General features: G+C 40.3%; 1 protein-coding gene across 3 annotated transcripts in view; it reads right to left on the reverse strand.

The window, feature by feature from the left end:
- The window catches only part of CTBP2 (C-terminal binding protein 2), a 273,592-nt gene that overhangs the window by 41,140 nt on the left and 207,340 nt on the right, over positions 1-25,112 (reverse strand). For all 3 annotated transcript variants that reach the window (XM_089510115.1, XM_089510113.1, XM_089510114.1), the window contains one exon: positions 2,795-2,949. In XM_089510115.1, the coding sequence (XP_089366241.1) occupies positions 2,795-2,949 (155 nt within the window). The remainder of the gene's footprint in view (positions 1-2,794; positions 2,950-25,112) is intronic.

A 25,112-nucleotide genomic window follows, 5' to 3' on the forward strand; every position in this document is an offset into this window, starting at 1 on the left:
CTAACTGGATAAGAAACCATGCATACACATAATTATAAAATCAGCCCCAAAGATGTCTCTTGTAGACCCAAAAATATGACTAATGTACTCTTCTCACTTTGGAAACAGACATTTACTTCCTATTACTGCTTTGTTATTAAAATATCCTTAGGATTTATGATAGGAGAACAGCATAAAATTCCTCTTAAAATAACCCTGAAAAGTACATTTAATTTAAATTACATTAATTTGTCGCACCCCCCCCCCCCACTCACCTCTTGTTAGAATTCAAAGAATTGGAATAGTCTTCAACTAGTGTACAGTTGGCCCTCCGTTTTCATGGGGGATCCGTTTTGCCCCCCTGAAAATGGAGGCCCACACATATTCATGTCCAATAGGCTTGAATGGGGCACATGCCATTGAGCATAGTGGAGGTTACCCCTCCGAAGATATTCAAAGTCACGGATCTCAGATTCATGAGGAGGGGTCTCTGTAACCGCCTGCCATGCAGGAATACACAATCAAAGTACTCCTGACAGATGGCCATCCAGCCTCTGTTTAAAGACTGCGAAAGAAGGAGACTCCACCACCCTCCGAGGGAGTGTGTTCCACTGTCAAACAGCTCTTACCGTCAGGAAGTTCCTCCTAATGTTTGGGTAGAATCTCTTTTTCTGTAGCTTGAATCCATTGCTCCGTGTCCTAGTCTCTGGAGCAGCAGAAAACAAGCTTGTGCCATCCTTAATATGACATCCCTTCAAATATTTAAATATGGCTATCATGTCATCCCTTAGTCTTCCCTTCTCCAGGCCAAACATAACCAGCTCCCTAAGCCGCTCCTTACAGGGCATAGTTTACAAACCTTTCACCATTTTGGTTACCCTCCCCTGAACATGCTCCAGCTTGTCCACATCCTTCTTTAATTGTGGTGCCCAGAACTGAACACAATACTCCAGGTGAGGTCTGACCAAAGCAGAATAGTGGTACTATCACTTCCCTTGATCTAGACACTAAACTCCTGTTGATGCAGGCTAAAATGCATTGGCTTTCTTATCTGTTGCATCAAATTGCTGAAATATGTTCAGTTTGTGGTCCACTTAAGATGCTTAGATCTCTTTTGCATTTACTGCCATCAAGCCAGGTATCACCTATCCTATATCTGTGCATTTCATTTTTACTTCCCAATGCTGTATCCTAAATTTCTCCCAGCTGAATTTAATTTCGTTAATTTTTGGCTCAGGTTTCTAATCTGTTAATGATCATTTCGAATTCTGACCCTTTTCTCTAGAGTATTAGTAACCCCTCCTAATCCTGATCATTGTGCTACTTTTGAAACCTCACTTGTTGTATCATTATTTAACCTGTTACATTATAAGTTACCTTACTTGTAACTTGTTTCTTCCAAACAGTGACCATAATGTGATGCTACTGACAGATATTTTATCACCTTATTTGTTTAACTCATATGCAGAAAATATCACATGAAAAGCAGGTTTAGACTTAGATGGAGGAGGAATGAAAATAAAAGGAAGGGCCATCAACAATCCAAGTTTATGTGGATGTCACCATACTACTAGCAGAAAACATCAGAGTTGGAACAATTATTAAGAAAGGTCAAAGAAGAAAGTGTAAAGGCGGGTTTGCTGCTGAACATAAAGAAAACAAAAATAATGATCATTACATAAATTCAACCTAGATAATGAGGCAACTGAAATAGTTAAGAGTTCCTGTACCTTGGATCAAACATTGAACAGAATGGAGACTACAGCCAAGAAATCAGAAGAAGACTAGGAATGGCAAGGGCAGCTATGAAAAAACTAGACAAGATCCTAAAGAGTAAAGATATACAATTGAGCATGAAAGTTAGAATCATCCAATCCATTATATTCCCCATCATGTATGGATGTGACAGATGGCCAGTGAAAAACGTGGATAAGAAGAAAATCAACCTATTTGAGGTGTGGTGCTGGAGAAGAGTGTTAAGAATAACACAGACTGCCAAAAAGACAAACAAATGGGTCCTTGAACAGATCAAGCATGAAATCTCCCTGGAAGTTAAGATGATCACACTAAGGTTGTCATACTTTGGGCACATGACATGACTCATTAGAAACGACAATAATGCTAAGAAAGGTGGTAGAAGAAAGAGAAGAAGGTTGCACACCAGATGGATGGACTCCATCAGGGTCATGGAAATGGGTTTGCAGAACCTAAGCAGAGCAGTGGAGGACAGAGAGTCTTCGAGATGCCTCATCCACAGGATCACCATGAGTCGACTTGAGGGCAGTTAACAACAAACTGACAGATAATGCCAACAACTGAACACAAATGTAAAATGTGTCTGCTCAATGTACTGAGCAAACTGGCCTTCAGATACACCATTCTGTTAGTCCATAGAAAGATCATCCATGCACACAAAGGGTGGGCAACCGTAGAAGATTAAATGCCCAGCCTCTGCATGAGATCTCAGAGGAGCACATATCCCCACCTCACCCCCTTGGAAAAAGTGAGAATTTTTTTGTTCCCAAACATAGGGCCATTTCTTCATGTTTTTATGTCCCCTGAACATTTGGAGGCCCAGCAAAGTCCTTTTTTTAACAATAGGAATTGAGCAGAAGTCACTTTTTGTTGCAAATCTTTTTGCCTCTTTTTGGATTTAAACTGGTCCAAATGGCCAAATATGTGGCAAAAAGTGCTCCTCCCAGGGCATATAGGAGCAAAAAGGTTTTTCCCCCCAAAGCAATTTGACCCCACAGCCCACAATTTCTCCTTCCTTCTTTGTAAGTCAATTTGCAGGAGATAGAATCATTTTCTTTACCTTTTCATGGATTTCCTGAGTTGATTGCGCATCACAGAACGCAACTGTAGCCAAGTCCTTCAAAATTGGCATCTCCACTGTACAATCCCTTCCATCTAGTAAAGCCACCAATGGACGAGGATGCATAGGGCCATTCATGATTTGTGGACGAATACCTGGAACCAAATGGAGTATAAAGGTTAAATCAGTTGGTGGGTACATGGAATTATCTGAAACTGTAATAAGGTGTTTCGGGAAAAGAACAAGGAACTTCTTTCCAGGTATATTCTCAGTTTAACTCCCAATGCCTTTATTCTTAACTTTCTTTTGGATGGCGTAACAATGAAATCCCACAGATACAAATTCAGAAAGAGGTTCCACTCAATTCAGAGGTATATAATCCTAAGAGAACTGTCTATAGGACTGCCATCTAATGCTCGGTTACCCAGCACTCTTGCTAGAGCTTGGAAAAGTTACTTTTGTCTCTCATGAAACCCCAGAATGACTTCCCCTGACAGTATCCATTCTGAAAGTTGTCATCCAAAAAGGCAATGTATTGTTTCTTTGTAGTTTCCATTTAACACACTGATTAAGGGCCAGAACAGACAGGCCAAAATAATTCTCATTGACTGAGCTTTAACAAACTCTAAGTTCAGATTGTCCCAGTGTATGGACGAGAGCAAAAGTGGAAAATACAGCAGACAGGTCTTTCAGGAGCTGCAATTTACCTTCCTTTTTTTTGTCAAGAAAAGCTCAGTCTGGGGATTATGGAGGTGAGCCACTAAAACATCCTGGTGGGTGTGGGTGTGCGTGCACATTTGCAGCCCAGGGACTGCACTTTGTCCATCTCTGCACTAGAGCCTCAAATTCATCTCTTTGTATACAAAGGAATTCCCAGGTTCCTAGCAAGTAGACTTTAAAGAAGCCCAACAGGGACTGATGAACCATGTCTTTAAATAGGAGTGACAGATTACAGGCTATGTCTCCCTTAGCTAGAATTTCAAAATCTGAAATATTCCAAATGCCAAAATTTTCCACATGGGTGGTTGAGCTAATGACACCTGTGTTTTCTGATGGTTCAGTGAACACAAACTCTCTTGCACAAAAGCAGTAAAAATATTACCTATAAAATTACCTTCAAGCTATGTGCATAATGTGTATAATATGAAACATAAATAAACTTCATGTTTAGACTTGGGTACATCTCCAAGATATCTCATTATGTATATGCAAATATTCCAAAATCTGAAAAACAAAACCCCAAATCCCAAACATTTCTGGCCCCAAGCATCTTAGATAAGGGAAACTTAACCTACATATTCCTGCTTGGAAGACTGTTACATCCAGTAACACCTTCATCAAAGTACAGTTATGTATTTTCAGTTTGCTTTTGTTTGTTTGTTTTTAAAAACACATTAGATTTTAAACTACATTTTAAGATACAAGAAACCACAACTCTATATGAAGATAGGATGGGATTAATAAACAAAAGCAGTAGTAATAAACAGTGTTAATAATAACAGACACTGAGGAAGAGTTTCTGTTGAGGCTAAAAGACAGGACAAGAAGCACTGCCTTAAAAAGACAACGTTAAATATGTTTTTTCTGTCTCTTTGACATTTTAAGCTGTAGCTTCAGTTTAAGGATGTATTCACGCAGCAGAATTGTAGCTGTATCAGGTTATACCAAGCACCACAGTTTTCTGGCACAGAATTCCAGCTAAAGTGCTACCATTATGTGGTCTAGATGCACCTTAAGTCTGTGCAGGCTTAAAAGATAAGAGGGTTTTAAATACTCTTTGTTCCAAATTGCATCACACAATTCTCGGAACCTTCTTTCCTGAGATTTCGAAACTTCTGTGTGTCACATGGGAAGGTCTTTTTGAAAATGACTAGCATTTAATAAGCAATGTGTGATACAGAACATAAGGTTTGTTGTTGGAAGAATGTACCTACCCACCCACCCATGCACCCCATTAGGTGGGTATGAGCTTTGGGTTTACCTAAAAGCTCTATGGAACACAGACTGAATTTCTATGGTTGACTAAACTTCATACATTTTCAATCCTTTCTGAAAACTGCTGTAAGCACCACCATGCACACAAATAGCTGAGGCTACATGTGATACAGGCCAGGAACTTCAAATAGCAAAGGGCACTTTTGAAAGTCCTGCTCCAAGGGATTCTTTGTTGACAAAGAATTTGGCATTATCTTACTGGATTTTTCTCCTAAAGACCCTGGGCCATAGTTCAGGTTCAATTGTAACACATGCTATGGAAATTTCTGCAATTCTATCTAACCACTGAAAGAACCAATTAATTACTTTAGAACTACCTTCCCCCTTAAGCCTGGAACTTCCTCCATTCTCACGGAAGAGTCCCTTTAGATACTGCTTTGATAAACTTTTGATTGTTCAGTACTGGAGAGTCAAAGAGAGAGATTTTAAACTTTAAAAAAGCACATACACACAACAGTATTTGTGAGATGGAATTCACCTGTGGTTGAAATTCATAAGAAAATTATAAATATGCAACAAGAGCCAAAGCTATGACCAGTAACTGTTTGTTGTTGTGTGCCTTTATATTGTTTCCAACTATGGCAACTCTAAGACCCTATATTGGTTTTTCTTGGTAAAATTTGTTCAGAAGAGGTTTGCCTTGCCTTTGTCTGAGGCTGAGAGAGCGTGACTTGCCCAAGGTTATCCAGTGGGTTTTCATGGTTGAGTGGGGATTCAAACCATGGTCTCTGGGGCTGTAGTGCAACATTTAAACCATTACACTACCGGGTAGTGACTACCCTGGCTCTCTCAATAATTGTACGGGTCTGCAAAAAGTTAAGATGGATATGATTTAGATTTCCTCTATTATCAAACCTAACTATTACATTTACTACCTACAAGGGTCTCTTTCTCCTTTTAATAATGCTTTAAAACACTCAGAAGTGTTCTAATAGACAATGACCACAGGTATTTGTAGAGCCATAAAATTCTTCAAAAAAGAAAGGAGGAATGATGATGAGTTACAGGCTAAATGCAATTGCCTGAGCATTTGAGCTAACACCTCAGCACCTTAACGTGAAGGGCTCAGATATTTAATGGATTCCAAATAACTGTTAGTGGCAGATAAAAGCAATACCCAAGGTGGTGGTGGAAGAGGGAATCCTGTGATCCTTCAGAAGATGTTTGTGTACCGCTCCCAGCATGCTTCTCCAGTGATTACACTGGTTTGGTGTTTTGGGAACTGTAGTTCAACAATATCTTCATGAATGCATTATTCCCACTGTTGACTTAAGAGAAGGGAAACAAAACTGATACTGTTGACTTAAGAGAAACTATTAAAATAGGACATTTATTTTCTGTCCAGCCTGCCACACAACAAATCCCGTATCAGTGGACGGGATCCAAACTCTTTCTTCCATGTTTCTCTCCTCAATTGGAATGCTCTTTCCACTTCCCCAAGCTCACCACATTCATCTCTTGGCTACTTGTGCAGGATTTTAAAGGAGATGGAAAGGGCTGCTTGGGAGAAAGGGCAGGGAAAGCCTGTTTTTGCTAAATCAGTTGGGTGCACCGCATCTGGATCAACCTATGTATGCAGCATGTGGTACAACATATTAGGTTATACAGTTACCTTGGGTGGTTTTCAGCAAAATGATTCTACATAAGTTCAAATAATTTTTCAGACAGACAGGTCAGCAAGCAAGTAAAACAAAAGAGAAACATGGATTGTGAAAATGCAGGCCACAGAAAGATATAAATGTTGGCAGCCAGTTTTTAGGCACACCTATTACCTTTTCCACCAGGCAAGACAGTGTATGGCAATGGGTGGAGCACAGTGAGAGTAGCAAAAATAGTGGAAGGAAGGAGAAAGGCAATGGGAATGTGCAGACAGCCCTATTATGCTCTGAACTGGCTTTATGGAGTGCATAATTTGGGTTTTATATTTTAAGAGGTGGGGTGAGGTGAGGGAAGAGTCCAGCTCTTGCCTGCATATTTAAGAGGACACCATTGAAGACATCATGGAGAAAAGACAGACAGTAGGCTCAATAAGATATTTGAAATTTAATAAATGGCTGCTATCTTGCATCCATGCTTAGTATTTCCATTTACTGCAAAGTAATGCATCTTTCAGTACTTCATCCAGATGGAAGTGCAACTGTGTCGCAGTATGCATGGCAGAATGCTGAGATGATTTGGATAAGTGAAAGAAGCTTGCCCTAAGCAGATAACCAGGATTAAAGGGGAAAACACATAAAACCGAAAGGTTTGCAATCCAGAGCTGAATTGCTATTCTTTGTCCAGATTAACCCCTTTCCTGGTTTAATAAAGCTCTCTGACTGTACGCTGACTCTGATGAACAGTTTCCAGGACTGAGAATATCGCTTAATGACAGCCTTGCATTGTTACTGTCAAAAGCAGAACAGAGAATCAAATGGGAAGGTAATTGAGGCTGAATTCCTTACCAGGACAATGGTTACAGACAACCACTGTTTGTTATAGTGTATATCACTCCTCTTGTTCCATAGTAATTTGTAATCAGAGCTTAAACATTTACTAATAATATTGCAGCTGGAGATAGTATCTGTACTTTTTTAAAAACAGAAAAACCTGCAAAGAAAATAGGCATTAGTTTAAAAATGTATTTATCTGATTAAATAAGTAGCCAAGACAAATGTAGCTTCTCTTTCTTCCCCTCCAACAGAACATCTGTATCTTTGCCAGCTAAGCATTATGATGAACTGCTATGTTTTCAAGAGCCAATGAGCCTGGCTTTTTAGATAACACCAAGTCACTACTCAGCTTTTCCCATATGCCAAAGATACATATTATGAGGAAATGTGGCTAAAATATTGAAGGGCTCTCTCCTTTCAAAACTCTGCACAACTAGATGGAGTCAATTATTTCAACTTCACAAAAACAAACTGTGGAACTAAAGCAAAGAGAACAGGATGTACCAGTAACTATGTCTGAATAAACACACATAGACACACAGACACACACACACTTAAGATTTGAAGTCTAAAATAATGTGAAGTAATACATGTCTCCTTGCCCAATTGCATTATCTAAAATGTTTAATTTCCTCATCCTGCCCCCAACAACACAGATATACAGCGCAGTAGAAAAAATACTTTAAAATATAAATTACAGTTTAAAGGCTTTTACAATCATACATATTCCACAAGAATACAAACTCAGTGGTTAGAACTGGTGAAAAAATTTTAAACAATAGGGCTTAAATCTTGTATGATGAGCACAATCGTCCAAAAATCATTGACTTTGGATGGAATTCTTAGCACAATGACTGGGAACCTCCTGTGTCTTATTTCTGAATGAAAATTCTTAAAAACAAGTGGTCACTTGGAAGGGTGTCTTAGTCAATCATCTTTGATTATACTGTGAAGCCTTAAATATTGGTTCTACAACAATTTGCCTAGGACATGGAGAAAAACCTGCAGGGCTCTGTTGTTGTGTGCCTTTGAGTTGTTTCCAACTTATGGTGACTATCATGGAGTTTTCTTGGCAAGATTTGTTCAGAGGGGATTTGCTTTTGCTTTCATCGGAGGCGGAGAGAATGTGACTTGCCCAAGGTCACCCAGTGGGTTTCCATGGCTGGGCAGGGATTCGAACACTGGTCTCCAGAGTCACAGTCCAATGCTAAAACCACTACACCACATTGGCTCTCAGGACTCTATAAAATAAAGGAGAGAAAGATGATTTATATGCTTTGTTCTATTTCCAGAGCAAAGCGCTGGAAGGGCATGTTATTTAGGAGGAATTCATTCCCAAATACAGGTGTGTACAATAGGAATGAAACTGAGTCTGACCAGAATATCAACAAGGTGCTATTTTCAAAATTAAGATGGTCTGCTTTCTCTTTCCCAAAGCTTTCCATACCAAGCCAACTGTCAGTAGCATTGTTAGATAAATATTTTCTGGCACTTCCATTTCTCTGTGGAGTTTAGCCAATGCTTCAGTGCAATAAAGCTTTCAAGGAATGAGGTACGAGCAGGGAGGGCTTTTTATGTACACTGAACTCAGGACTACTCCACCCCAACTCACAAGCTGCACAGCTTGTTGTATCCAGCTCAATGTATAAAGTGCCTTTGTTGCATTTTTTTTAAAAAAGAAAAAAAATTACACAAAGCCTGCTTGTCCTCTTGGGTGGCTCCTCCCCATTGCCACCCACTTGTATCCGATTCCAATGGCACCCCTGCCAAGAGAATTAGGGAGCACTCCCTAGTAAATGGCAGCCTTTGTGTGGCTGCAATACGGCTGGTGCTATCTGACCGAAACAAAAGCCGAAGAAGCCATTTGCCTGATTCTTATTAATCTCACTTGCCTATGCCATGCTGTTTTTCTTCTACCCTTTTTTTTAAAAAAGAATTTAAACATCTTCTCCGGCAGTATATAAAAAGCGCATCAAGAAGCTAGCCAAGCACTTTCCCTCAAATTACTCATTCCCAACAAAAGTCGCTACAGTTCTAAAAGTCAATGGCACACTTTATTAAACAAACAGAGAAAAGAAAACAGGAAATTTCCCCTTGCCTTGAAAAGGTTGCCTCCACATTCTTCTTCTGATTAAAAACTGCACATGGTAGAGGAGGAGGGAAGGAGGGAGGGAAGAAAGGAGGGAGAGGGAAAGAGTATAAAATACTACACCACTGTTTTTGTACCAGTTCTCCTCTTGTCTACGAAGGGGTATCTTCAACAAGCATCCCCAAGGCCCCACAGCTGCAAAGTCTGCAGACAAATGTCTCTTTGAACGTGGGAGGGAAAAGAAAAGGCTTTTGTCCCGCTACAGAATAATAGTCTGGAATTGCTACAGCAGCTAAGTCACCTCTCCCTGCTCGAAACTTTTTCAAACACTCCCTCAAGACCTTGCCATTGCTTTTAACTAATCAAAGTTCTTTCCCAGCCTTTGAATAAAATTATGGGAACACTGCTTTTTTTTTTTTAAAAAAAAAGATAAATAAATCTTACGCTGTGGATATTGTGTATGTGTCATCACCCACACACACACCTAAATGGCTGGCACATATTTATCCTGTATTTATGGTCATCTCAAACACATTTAAACTGGGTTGCATGGCATTACTTGGTTCTTTGCCACATATTCTTGTTTGTGTTTATGCCTGTAACCTGCAATGACAACAAAAAGCCACGGAGCTCAACTTGGACAAACACAGACACATATAAACATGCATATGCTGACATGAGCAAGAATGTATACAAATATAAACAAGGGCCAAAATCTCATGTCAGATAAGGCCATGGCTATGCTCTACCTCCTGAACTGACCCTCAAAAACCATCTTAAAAGTTCTGTACTGTGACCAGGTTCTGCAGTGCTGGCAAGTAGGGTGTCCAGCCCCCTCCTGCCAGCAAGGAGTGGTGCAATGAGAAGAAGCAGGGACCCCTGTGGGTTCCTGTTGCAATCCTTTCTTCTACTGTAAGTCGGTCACTTGGTAGGGCTGCCTGGATTTTAAGGTGGGTTTGGGTGGTATTTGAGGTCATGCAACAGTATCATGACCATAAAGTTAGATTCCAAACAATTACAAGGTTGTATGCCTAGGTTACAACAACAAAACTGCCTAACAGGATGCCAGCCAACGTTTGCCTGATAAACTACTACCACTCCTGCAGCAAACTTCACATACATTCCTGTAGGTCAAGATCCTACATAATTTCAGCATAATATAAATATCCACTGGCAGAGTTATGCTATGCAAGCACTATATCAGGGGTAGGCAACCTTTTTGGGCCGGGGGCAGGGTTGCTGTCCCTCAGGCGCCTGGGGGGCCGAAGCCGGGGGTGGAGCTTCCACCCTCCGGGGGCGGGGCCGCATGCCAGAGGTGGAGCTTCCACCCTCCGGGGTGGGGCCACGTGCCGGGGGTGGAGCTTCCACCCTCCGGGGCGGGGCCACGTGCCGAGGGTGAAGCTTTCACCCTCCGGGGGCCAGGCCTCCCCATCTTTGCAGGCCCCTGACGGGGCTCCAGGCCCTGTCAGAGGCCAGCAAAAAAGTCTCTTGGAGGACCCCAGTGACGGCACCGGGACGGTGGCATTGGGCCTTCCAGAGGCCCGCTGTGGCCGTCCGAGCCCTCTTTGAGGGCGCCAGCGACGGCATCGGGCCTCCAGGAGGCCCGATGCCGTCGCCGGGGCCCTCGAACAGGGCTCCGACGGCTTCAGCGGGCCTTCCAGAGGCCCGCTGCGGCCGTCGGAGCCCTCTTAGAGGGCGCCAGCGACGGCATCGGGCCTCCAGGAGGCCCGATGCGGCCGTCAGAACCCTATTCAAGGGCTCCAGCGGCCGGATCGGGCCTCCTGGAGGCTGAGGTTGCGTGAGACTTCGCCTCTGGGTGCCGTTATTTTTTCGCCCGGCGGCGGTGGCGGCAACCGCCCCTGGGGGCCGCAACAAAGGCCTCCGGGGGCCGGATCCGGCCCGTGGGCCGGAGGTTGCCGACCCCTGCACTATATAATCCCTGTACTGATTACTACCATAGCAGAACATATGAGAAACAGTGAATTTACATAGTGGTCACCTCATTACACAATGCACAGGCCACATCCAATGCACACTAACACACTACTCTAGAAGCATCATTGTGCACCTGCAACAGTTTTGCATGCAGAACTCTGCTACTGCCACTATCTGCAATGGTCAAAAAAGCCATTCCACAAGCATAGTGCAACTTTTTTTACATCCGAATATCTTACCAACAGGATTCTGGCCAGAATGCTCAAGTAAGCAGAACTAATTTAGCTAGAATTTGTGCCAGTCTAGTATTCAGTGTGACATCTGTGTTCATTTGCTGGTAACTCAGGGAAGGCAAAAGTATTTACCTAATGGATTTTATAGTATTTTTTAAAATGATTGAGACCTTGTGTTTTCAGATGTAACAAAAATGACAGAGCCTCACTGTCATAGCTACATCTACATCACTTCAGCCTTGCAGAGAGACCGCCAAAGGGTTTTGAAAGGATGCTGCAGATTGGGATGCTGGAAAATGATGTCTGCAGCACTCGCCTGGTTGCAGGGGATATGCTGTTACCTCTGCAGTCAGAGTAAATAATAGGGAAAGTGATGGGCCAATAGTAGTTTTTAAGAATATTTTTATATTTCTTTTTTCATCAAGCTGTGATAAATCTGTTGATGTCCTGAACTAGTGTCTTGCGGTGGTAATGGGTTTATTAAGAACCAACACATTGAAATTCGGATGAAGATTAGATACCACAAGTAGCTGGTTTGTTTGAGGAAGGACCAGAGGTGCATTGTCACTGGCAGCTCAAATGATACCTTCCACCAGTTTGGGCCAGTTGTGGAACCACCTGGACAGAGACAGCTGAACTACGGAGATCACTGGTAACTTCATTGGACAGCAATTTGGCAAGTGCATTTGGTTAAAAATACAGTAGAACAAAGAATATGCAATATATACCTTGGCCAGTGTAAAAGTACTACACAGATTCCTACACTGTTTCTGGTAACAACCCACTGTTGCTTTTAACTCTTAGTCTTGGGCCTTATCACACTAGGAGAATCTGGAAGAGAAACGGGATTTAAACAAGATTTAAATTTTTCCAAAAAACTACAATTACGGGAAGTTTATCACATGAAATGACTGCCAAAGTGAAATAACGCAAAGTTAAAGTGAAGGTAAAACGGAGAAAAATGGCAGCTTTTTACTTTTGGGAAGTTCTGAAAGTAAAAAGCTGTCGTTTTTCTCCATTTTACCTTCGCTTTAACTTCGCGTTATTTCACATTAACAGTAACATTGTATGATAAACTTCCTGCATTTGCAGTTTTTTTCTAATTTAAATCTCGTTTGACTCCTGTTTCTCTTTGAGATTTCTCTAGTGTGATAAGGTCATTGAACAGCTATCTTAAGGATCTCCTTCTCCTTGCTGGACATGTGTTGTATTATCTTCATTCTCTAAGGCCCTTGCCTGGGTTTCTGGTTAGATATACTGTAGTCATAACTATCGAAAACCTCTCTAGGAAGGCTGTCTTAGCACCATCAGTGTTGGCACTAGGCAAAAACCTTTCCATTAGCACAAGTCTTTGGATTATGTTTTAGATCTTGATATTTATTGCTGGAACTGTTATTTCTTTTGTTTTTAATAGCATAATGGTTTTAGTGTTGTTCTTTTTACTGTACATTACTTGGGCTAGAGAGCAAAACAATAAATGTTAGTGTAAATAAATGAAATATACACATGCATACTCACGCAAACCTCCAAAGGAATCTTGTTATTTATTAGCTGGGATAGGTAAATTAACTATAGCTGAGAGAATACAAAACCATCAAACACAGTACAAAGGATAATTACTAAATGCTGATTTATACCCACAATCACTAGGACAAGAGCAAGGCTCTTGATGTAAAGGAATTGGTGCTATACCACTCCCTGCTGTTTTCAACACTAGGGAGAAGAGAAAGGTCAATAGCTCACTAAGTAGTCACTGATCCAAAGTGACATTCACATAAACAATCTCCAAACCCGGCAAATTATTTTTTTTGGAACAGAAATACTGCTGCCACAGTTTATATCACCCATTGTTGGACTTTGGAAGCTTGCTACTGCATGCCAACTTAGATCAGACCTAACAGTTTCTCAACCTTAATTTTCACCTGCAAAAGCAGAGTAGTGGTATATGTAAGGTTGGTGTGAGAGAATCGTTGTGATAATTGAAAATGTTCTAATACCTGCATCTTGGGAGAAGCTGAAATGTGCAGTTTTATGCATTTCCACTGGAGTCATAGGCAAATCTCAGTTTAAGTCATCATAATGAGAATAGCGGACCAAGTATGGTATGCATTTTTAGGAAAGAAGTGCTGACTTTACAAACTTTGAAATGAAACAAGTGTAATAGTTGAGCACAAATATAACACATGCAACAGATTTTGATTACATGAATTTTTTTTTTATAATTGTTCACCACTTTAAGTTAAGAACATTTACATGTTATAAATCCATTTGTAATGCCAGGCAATATACTAATTTATTTCACATCGTTATAAGGAATACTGAGATTACGCATGTGAAATGCTTTAAGCACTTAAAGACATCTAGATGGCTAATATGTGATTCTTCAAGATTGGGATAAAAGCCCTATTGACCTCATCACTAGCTATGCCTACCAGGACTGATGGGAATTGTAGTTCTACAACATTTGGAAGAGCATACATTTCCTATTCTTGAATTAAAGGCTATGTAGGATTCAAACACCAATTAACTGATTTAAATGTTACTTCATGTTTGAATGTTACTTAACATTTAAACATCAAGTAGAACTTAATAGGCAGTTGACTGGTCAGGTTTTGGGAAAGTAAGACCTATTATCTTCTCCTGCTGTCCTTGGACAATAAGATAACCTAAATTTTTGACAGCAGGAAATACACAACATAACACACAACCCTGCAATAGCTGGTACTCAGGGAGATCTATGAAGACCAAAGAGTATGAGAGCAGCTACATCCCAGAATAAGATTTGATGTTGGGAAGGGTGGAAACATTCTGATTTTTTAATTTTACTGCACACATGTTGTAGAATCATATCTGATGCCAAGGATCCCAAGGCTTGCCTGCTATCTCCTTTCTTTTTAACCCTTTCTCTTCCTTTAGATCCATAAAGATAGAACTGTGTAGAGCTTTATCACACTGCACTGTTATAATACAGTATTCCACTTTAGCTGCCATGCCAACATCGCATGAAATCCTGGGACTTGCAATTTAGGGAGGCACATTTAGAATTCTCAGCCGGAGATATTTTGGACCTCACTAAGCCAACACCCCCCCCCCCCCAGAATATCACAAGCTGTTAAAGCTGTTACCATGGCAGTTATAGTGGGGATATACAGTGCTATAACTCTGTAGTATGATAAGGCTACAAAGTGGCTTCACAGCCATAGAGTAAGGCCTTCCATGTTGTGAAACACACTCCCTTTTGAGTTGGGAACAGTGTGAAAGTGTATGCCCAGAGGACAGACAGAAAATGAGGGATACAAAGCACCCACAAAACAGGCTTTAGAGGTATCAAATAGCAGGTTGATTGTGGGAAGATAAATGAAGGTGTGTAAAATACACAGACTGAAAGGATTAAAGGTGGTGTTAAATTCAGGATTAGGGATAAATAGCCAGTAGACTATGGATATGACTGCTGTTAGTGATCACCTTGTATAAGATCCAGTAGACTTCTATGTAGGACTTTGAATTATGTATCCAGGTTAATCTAACATTATTCCACACAGCTCTTTTTTGAAAAGCAAAACCAAGCAGTGAGTGCCATCTGGATGGCAACCAAAATACAGGCCTAAAAATCAAAAAGGAATCCTGAAATTGGCAGAAGCATACAAAGCCATGTACATTTTCTGTGCATTGGTCCATTTGTTACACATCATGTGAAAACTGCTGGACAAATTTTCACTGAATTTGGAAAGTATGTTTGAGATGACCTCACTTAGCATCTAGGCTATATACTGTAGTGTACACTAAATTTGCTTAAGAATATCCCATGAGAGATACTTCAATTAATTTTTCATTCATACAGAGTAGTGTGGTACCCAAGTTGAAAAATGTGATGATCTGAGTTTTTAAAAAATCTCACAATTAAAAAAAGTTTTGCCTAACTATACAAATAAAATTAAAAGTGGCATCCTATTTGTGAATTATGAACTTTTTTTAAATTGTTAAGCAGATAGGCATTCTGTTCTGACCACACAATGACCAACATCCCCTTCCAGATCTAGCCATTTTCATGTTGTTAGACAGGGGAGAGGGTCAACAAGGATGTATTCAGTTATTTTCTTGTAGCTGGACACACTGCAAGCACTTCAGATGCAGGAAAATTTAAGGGAACCCCAATGTCCCTGCAGATGCTTGTTTCAGTACGTTTGTCTACCGCAAAATAGTTGAGTACACCCTTGCTCACCCTCTTGCTTTTCAACAACATGGAAATGACCATGTTGGAAGGGGAACTGTGCTGCTTACAAGGTGAGGGGTTTTTAGTGTAATATCAGGGGATGTAGTTATAGAGATGTAGCTATGCGATAGACATAGGTCTCTTGGTGCAGATCTTTCTGTCTGTCTGTTACCGCACCACAAGTAAAAGAGTAGATGGATTTTCACCAAATATGTAGGGGATGTTTTAGATGGTCTAATACGGCATATCGGCTATGTGTGTACATGATATTCACATGAACTGAGTAGTGTGTCTGGTAGCTGAATGGCATGTTCTCTAGAGGTCAACTGAAAATGATGAGCAATGAGAGGAATGTTTGATTCCTCAAAGAGACAGACAGTCATCTTACAGAGTAGACAGAATTGGATTATCATTAGTAATGGCTAACTATTCTCCCAAGCAAACCTGGTACTACAACTAATCGTTTTCTTTAAAATAAAAATGGGAGGAGGAAATCTGCCCTGCCAAGCAGCAGCTTAATAAGGACTGTGCATCTGCATAACTATGAGCACTCTCCAGTATTCTGTGTAAGGCTTGTGTTAGGAAACTCTTTCAGTCTTTCAGTATTAATGTTCAAAGAAGCATACACACATAGGGACTTGAAGTCAGAGCCCAAGACATTGAGGAAAGAGCTAATGGATGCAAGAAATGGAAGGGACAGAAAGGCAGGTAGAATCATGGAAGAAACAGCAAAGGCCAGTGGAAACAGAGGTCAACCTCAGATCACAGCAGGGGAAGCAGAGCTATAGGAGGAGAGAAGGAAAGGTGGTGATGATGGTAGTAGTGTATGTGTGGAGTTGGCAGTTGTCTTCTCCATCCACTGGCATGGACGTGATATTGTAAGGGGATACTATGTTTATGCTGGGTGCAGCAGAGGAAGCAGTTCAAGAGGGAGAACAATCCCCACTTCAACATCTTGTTGTAGGGCCTTTTTTTAACTAAACATCAGCTCTCTGTTCAAAGAAGAAAAGGAGAAGAAAGATTGTGCCATCACAGAGATGGTGAACCACAGACAGGTGAAAGGAAGGAGATGGAGGAGCTGTGCACATGAAAACACAGAGCAGCATTTTATTGCAGTCCCCTCACTTGTGATATTTATTTATAAAGGAGGAAGAAATGCTGTTGCAGATACTATCTTACTCCCCAAGTTCTCAAAGTGCATCATTTTATCATACTGCTTTCAGACGGAAATTGATAGTGGAGGAAATAAAATCAGTCCAGGCATTAGCTTCTTAAGCAGTTTATTTCTAAGGATCCATCAACAATGCAGAAATAATCCAGATTGACTTTAACTGCCATGGTTCAATGCTATAGAATTCTGGAAATTGCAGGGTTTTTTGAGACCTTTAGCCTCCTCTGTCAAAGAACTGGAGTGGAGTGGAGTGTTTAGACACTGCACATTACAAAGCCACCCTGAAGCCACTCAGAAGTCAGGCAACTGCCCAGATGCTGCACGCCACTGGAGCGTCATGAAGCTCTTATCTTATCTGTTCCTTTTCCGGCTGGGTTCAAGGCAGATTGGGGCTGTGGTGTGTGTTTGCCATGGCCCCAATCCGTCTTCGGAAGGGGCAGCTTCAAGCCACTCCTTCATGCCTGTCTGTCTCCCCTCCTCAGTCTATTTTTCATTTGAGCCAATTTTTAACCATATAAACTGGATCTTGATGGTGCACATGTGCACACACACATACACACTGGATCCTATGGTTTGTAAAACGGAATATATTTCTTATGTGATTATAATGTAAGCTGACCTAAGTTGAATGGCTGTACCTGTCAGAATTAAAATAAAAATTGTCCCAAAGGCCACTTGTCCTTTTTGACGCATAATTATATGATAAACCGCTATCCACAAGAGCAAGAGTTGACAAACACCTTCTCAGGAATTTATCTATAAAAAGGACAAAGCACAGTAATGATAATAATACTTCGTGCCATTTTTTCACTGAAAGGCAAAGACCTTTTATTTAGTTGTTCTAATATACTAACCTGTTTAATTATGTTTTAGTATTATAACGTGTGTGTGTGTGTGTGTGTGTGTGTGTGTGTACTTGCTGGTGTCTTCAAGTTATCCGTCAACCTATGGCAATCATGAATTTCACAGGATTTTCTTAGCAAGGGATACTCAGAAGTGGTTTGCCATTTCCTTCCTCTGAAATATAACCTAAAACTGTTCATTGACAGTCACCCATTCACGTACTAACCAGGCCTGGCTATTATTAGCTTCTGAGATCAGATGAATTCTCTGCTTTTTATTTGCAGCTCTTAATGTAATAACTTACTGTGGTTTTATTTGTATGATTTTAAAAACCTTGTTGTAAGCTGCTTTTCTGAATACGGTTTTTGAAAAGGAGGCAAGCTACAATACTGACGATTTAATGAATCTATCAGTAACAGGACCATTACCAGCACCATTTACTTACAACCTACTCAATTTGCCAAAAAACAAAACAAAACATGAAGATATGTTGTTGTTGTTTTCAAAAAAAACATTCAGCAGAAAGAAGGCAGCAATTTGGCATATGTTGGCTTGATGCAGCAAGGAGGAGAGAGGGAAGGCACACACAGGGATTCCATCGACACAGCTTTTTAATGCACTGTTTCACTAACTAGACAAAGCGGGGGGACCAAGTCTGTACTTCCTTGGATATTGACCTGGTTCAGAACTCTTAAAAGGGAAAGAAAACCTTTGATGTGCCAGGAAAATAGAAAATAGATGAAAAACAACAGAACAGGAAATCATCATGGTTCCATGGTCTTGCTAAGATTCTAGCAACTAGTGTAAAGTCATAATATATTCTTCTTTGTTCCTTACACCACAAAATAACATTGGATGTGACTAGTTGTTTTAACATAGTCACATATCCTCCAATCAAGAGCTTTAATTTTCCCTTCCCCACAAACTAAATCTGAAACCCACTTCTGTATTTAACTGATCAAGATAGGGAAAGGGAGAATTTACATTAGCTTCTGCAGTAGGAGAATGTTCTCTGTTATACTTGTTGGCATGTGCTGGCCAAATGGCTGTAATAAAGTTATTATTATTATTACTCGCTGGCATGTTCATGTATACTCTCCCAGTCCCCTGCTTAAAATGATCACCAGTAACCATTAAGTAAGGTGTAAACCAGGAGTGTGAATCTTGAAGTCTGTGGGCCACAGGTTGCCCCAAGGCCAATTTTCTAGCAGTCACACCTTTCTTTCCCCACTGATTTTTTGAATGGTTACTGGAAAAGGAGGAGAATTAGTGCTCCTTGAAGACTTCAGAGCATTGGTTCACATTGTAAACAAGTTGACCCTCCAGTACATTTTAAAACCACACAACCCCAATTTTTAGAAAGAAGTGAATTGCTGGCCACATCTAGGTTCATTCCCCCTGTTTTAAAAATGTATGTGGGTGCTGGTGGTGGTGTCAGTGAGATCCTGTGGAGGTCCCAAGGAAGAAAATTAATGTCATATAATATAAACAATGCTTTAATGTAAACAATGATATATCGTCTCTAGTCCGAATGATGCAAAAGGAACACTGTGCCCGACAACATCTTTGCATTACTAGAAAGCAAACAATGTGGACAGGATCAACAAAAGTACAGACCAAAAGAGAAACAAAGTGCTACTTTAAAACATAGTCATTCCTCAAACTTTGATCATTAGGCATTTGAGGATCTGATTATGCACTGTATACTGCTGCCCCTTTACTGCCCTATACTTGTTCTCTCTAGGCATTTGTAGGTCCTCCAGCATGATTCTATGGTCAACTTCCACTGGAAAGTGACCACTTGTGCTGGAGGACTTCCCCCTGCTCACTGCCATTTACATCAATTGCCCTCTTCAAATGCAAGCCCAGTAATTAAATGAACATAAAACAAAGTCGCAACATTTACAAGACTGACTGTTTTTGTGTCTATTTATCTGCTGCTTAATATAATTAAGCTGGTAGTAAAATAAGGCAGTACTCCAAAAGAATACCCTTGCACCATAAAGCCTGTTTCATATTGCAACTTCCTATAGTATCATCATAAAACCCACACTTTCCAAAAGCCTAACTCAGTGTGTCCAACAGTAAATCTGCAACTCACTTAAAAGAAGTGAGTTTTTGTGGATCTGAAGTAACATCTTCTTTCCAGTGGCTAGATAAGGCAAGAAACTAGTCACTCCATAATGGTGTTAATTTTCCAAACTAGGAACTCCAAGGAAATGAGTAATTGGAGATGGTTTGTCTGCCTTAAACCACAGTCATACTTTTCAATAACAGAATTACATATCTTTGTATGTAACCAGTGATTAAGGACATGCCTCCAAATAAACTCACTGTTGCAACATACCTAGTATTGTCAGGCAGTTGTGGCATTATTGAAAAACACTTTTAATTTTATGAACATGTGATTCCTGAGAGCATTTGGGGGAGGGGGAAGGGCAAATATGTGGGGCAATGCTTTATGATTATTGGACATTGTTTCTACTATTTTTTCATCCAGAACAAAATGTCTGGAAGGTACAAGTCTTCTAAGTTTAATCAAATGTAGTCATCAATGAGCACGGTTCATTTAAGATAAAAAGTATAGTTCTTGCACTTCCAGAAACCCAAGAGAAACAGTCACCAAAGATTATCTATTCTTTTGCATCTTAGCCTATAAGTTCCACACATTTAAATCCCTCTGAGAGCAATGGGAATTAAGTGCCTGTAACTGAGTGCAGGATTGCGGCCTTACTCTTTAATACAGCTTTAAAATATCCTTGACAGGCATTATCTTAATGTGCCATCTAAGGAAAATTAGATTCTGTCTTAAATAGAACTGTGTTGCTACATTGTATAGGATTAGTTTTCACTAAAGAGTGGGAAGGGAAGAGGCAATGCAGATAATGTATTGTTATTTGTAAGAAGTACCTCTCTTCAACAGAGATTTCTTTAAGTGCTATTTGTGTTGGGAGATGGAATATTTTTAAAAGATAAAAATTAATGTTGCTGACAAACTGGCTCAGTCCAGAAGTCTGCAAAGGTAATGGGCCTCTGTATTACTTTTAGAGATGTATGTGTATTTTCTCTCCATAATGTTTTGAATCGTGGTTATATCTCATTCTTAGAAACAGAACCACTCATGTACCAACGAGTAAAACTATTTAGGCTTATAGACAAGAGAGATGTGGCCACCTCAGCAGTGGTCCTGCAGCTTCAGAACTCTGTTCTGGTTAATATTTGTTCAGCTCAGTCATTATAGACATTTAAGAAAAATGTATCTTTATCACCTGTATTTTCTTAAGGGGAATTGTTGGCAGTTTAACTCTTAATACAATCTACCTAATATACTGATAGTCATTCATATAATTTCAACCTTTGTGTGAATGTACAACCACAACATGCAACATACAAAAAACAAAAACAGCTGAAGTCATTTTAGAAAATGTCTGATATTTGCAGGTTCATCATACGAGAAGGCTTCCTATATTGCAGATTAAATATAGTCTCCCTTATGCCCAGTTCCCTTTCACAGAGAACCCCAGAGTCTATGAGAAAGAAAACACTGTGCATTTTAATGTCATACATATTAGATCACAGAATTTCCAATATAATCAGTACTGGCAGTAACATAACCCAACAAAGATTGTAAGGACATCCCATGGCAGAAGCACTTTCGTTTCTGTCAATGAATATCTTGTATTATAGAAGTAATACCTTTTTGTATTGCTAATGTAATCTAAATGTTATTTCCTGGACTTTGGAATACTTTGTTCCCAGTGCTGTATGGCCAGGAGGAAGGGACTGCTTGCATAGATATCCCTCTACAGAACAGCACAACACCTTAAGAAAATGCAGGCATGTGACTAATATCATCATTTTCCAATATTTTCCCCTCCTGTATGATTTTTTATACCTTTACTTGATGAAGAAGCTCTGAAGTCCAGAACGCTTGTATCATACATATTGTGCATTTTGGTTTTCTGAATAAAGGTATCATTGTTTTGTGGATTTTGGATATTATGTTAGGTTCAGCAATCTGTGCTTGTGCAATACAGATTTGTTTCCACTTACTAATGTCTATTGATTCACATCTAACATACCAACAGTCCCATGCAGCACTGCATACTTAAGTCAAACATCCAAGTGGGCCCTTGTGCTCATGGAAGACTTGTCAGCATACCTCAGAGATTATTTCTTCCATGACTCCCCCTGCAAGGAGAATTTTTCTTTCTCTTCATCATTTTTCATTCTTCAGCATCACTTGCAACTAGTGGCGTCACTAGGCTTTGTGTCACTCGGTGTGGTAACTCATGGTGTCAGCCCACACACAGTGACCTCCTCCCATATCACACCATTTGTTATTGTTGTTGTGTGCCTTCAAATTGTTTCCAACTTATGGCAACCCTAAGGTGAACATATCATGAGGTTTTCTTGGCACTTGGCAAGCCCCTTCAGAGGAGGTTTACCATTGTTGAGGCTGAGAAAGTGTGACTTGCCCAAGGTCATCCAGTGGCTTTACATGTCAGAGCTGGGATTCAAACTCTGGTCTCCAGAACAAATCCCTATCTTCCAGACAGGCTGGAGAGGGGGGGGGGAGGCCATGCTGGAATAAATAATCAAAGCACCCCCAAAAGATGGCTATCCAGCCTCTGTTTAAAAGCCTCCAATGAAGGAGACTCCACCACACTCTGAGGGAGTGTGTTCCACTGTCAATTATAGTGGTATTCTGGGAAGTGATGATTACTTAAGAGTAAGCGCCAGAGCTTAGATGTCCCTTTGTTTTGCAGCATGGTCCTTTCCAAGCTCTTACTTACTCCATGTGCTGCAATCTGGGAGTGGGGGCTTGAATGTGAGCTGACTGGAGAAAAGAAGCAATAGCTGAAGCCCTTCTTAAGTGCTGGCAAGGAGGCAGGCAGGCATGCAGCAGAGTAACCTCATAGTCTGTGATGGAAGGTGCGCAGCGTGGTTGTACATGACTACTCTGCCAGAGGTACCCCAGAGGCTTCCTTCCCTGCCAGACAACAGCAGGACTGATGGAAGTGGGTGGGCAGGCAGACAGGTAGGTGAGGAGAAGTCATTGTAGGAGCCCCCTCACCCACCCATCTTGACTGCAGCTGACTGTACTGTTCCTGCTGGCAGGCTCCACACTGAGGAGGAGATTGTAGCGGCTGCACAGGAATTTGCACCCACCAGTTTCTCTTTTTTCCCGCCTGTATGCAGAGGCTTTGCTGGGGGACAGGTCATGGTGACACCCCACTTAGGGGTGTTACCTGGTGTGGTCTGCATGCCACACACATGCCTAGTGATGCCACTGCTTGCAGTTCTGCTTTGGAGGGATTTTCAGATCTGCAAAATGGATTTTGAGGGCATGTAGGGAATCATCCTTCATATTATGTTGATTGGTTCTTCTGCCAGAGGAAGAACTTAAGTGGATTCCGGCCCTGATTTTCCTTTTCCATCTGAAAATCAGTCTCACTGAAACCTGTATTGTAGTAATCTAAAAATTTAATAATAATAATAATAATAATTTTTATTTGTATTTTCCCACCTCTACCGATGGATCGAAGCGAGATTACAACCGATACATTCCGTACAACAATAATTTCAATAACAATTATCTAAAATCACAATTTAAAACAGTGTGGTATCTAAAGAAGTTACAATACAATATTAAAATCTCATTACATCCTGCGGTAAAATTGTCTTAAATCTCTATAGGGTCATGAGGTGAAGTTTTCTTCAGATGTTTAGAGAAGATCAGGGGGGTATGCTTGCCGGAAGAGATAGGTTTTTAGTACCTTCTTAAAGGCATCTAAGGTTGGGATCAGTCGAATCTCTTCTGGAAGGTTGTTCCAAAGCATAGGAGTCATAGCTGTATATGCACTTTGGGAAGTAGTTACTAGTCTAACTTTTGTATGATCTAGTAAATTCTTCCCAGTAGTTCTGAGAGTGTGGGGCGGATTATGTAGGGACAGACGTTCCCTCAAGAAACTTGGGCCCAAGCCATGTAGGGCTTTAATTTAGTTGTGCATTTTGAAATACAGTTTAGGCATCCAAAGAAAGGGGGTGAGTAGAAACACAATTTTCACTGTCTCACTCTGCTAGGCTAGAAATTTGGAGACTGAAGGAAAATTTCATTGAGGGGACAGAATTTTTTTTGGAGGGCACTGACCTCATTTTGCCTCCCCGTCATAATTACACCCCTGGATATAATCTAAACCAGATATAAACTAGATTAGATATTTAATGTGATAATTTAATCAATCTTTATTTTTAATGGTCGCCAATCTGGAACTTGTGATAATTCACCGTTGGAACCTTGATGTTTTCTGTAAGTAAATTTTCTGTGTGGCACTCAGAACTGTCAACAAAGGAATTGCATGGCGAAAAACACTAACAAAATTCAACCAGAAAGGCTCACAAAGAATTACAGCATTCAGAAAAGTTAATTTTTGGGCTAAAACATGGCCAGTGGGCAAGGGATATATCACCTATCTCATGCTATGCATGTTCAAGTGAGTTAAAAAAGAGAACCTTCATCAGAGCTGACCCTGAGACCTGAGCTTTTGGCATGAGCTGTTCTAATTGGGTGCACATATTCACTGGTATCTATGGTATTTATTTACTATTAACTCTCATTACAGCTAAACAACATTATTTGTGTAATTTGTGCCCCTTTTACAAAAGGGCAAGAATGGACTGGATAGGGGTTGAAATAATAAAACATAATGAACACATAATAGTGTTTGGTTTTCACCTGTAGTATTTTATTCTCATAGAAAATGTAAGTTAATTCATATGCAGATGAGACCATACTAAGGATTTTATCTAATAGTATATACTGAAGTAGAGGAAAAATATTTTATATGTGCCTAAGGTCAGGGAGTTATAAATCATGTGGTAAATAAATTCCATTACAGAACAAGCACGCACCAGCATCCCTGGCATAGAGAAGAGAATATATGGGGAACCAAATTGATTAATTTTGACTTAATACTGGGTTCCAGCTTGAGCCAATGTTTTGCTATATATGGACTGTCTATTGTGGGTTTCTGGTTTTGAAATACACAATAACAGAAATCTAATCTTTTCCTGCTTTCCATTTATATGCACTGGAGATTTTAATTTTCTATATATGCCTGCGACCTTCCAAACATTACACAAGACACATATAATGTTGACCAGAATTAAAATTCAAAATATCTCATAAACAGCACTTTTGCAAGACCTTGTTGAACAGAAAACTCTCCAAGAAATAAAAAGGGAGAATCAGTTTCCCATACAACCACATTGTTTCCCTGTTTTCCATCTACAGCAGTTTTTTCGTAGATAAGTAGAGGTCCAGTTAAGTCAAAAATTTGTGATAAATTTAGATAAGCTTGTATGCTTCACCCACTCATCTGATCAAGACTTTTAACAATGTGC

Source organism: Sceloporus occidentalis, unplaced genomic scaffold (genome assembly GCF_023333645.1).
Source record: "Sceloporus occidentalis isolate IW3139 unplaced genomic scaffold, rSceOcc1.0.p SCAF_2, whole genome shotgun sequence".
Classification (NCBI taxonomy): Eukaryota; Metazoa; Chordata; class Lepidosauria; order Squamata; family Phrynosomatidae; genus Sceloporus; species Sceloporus occidentalis.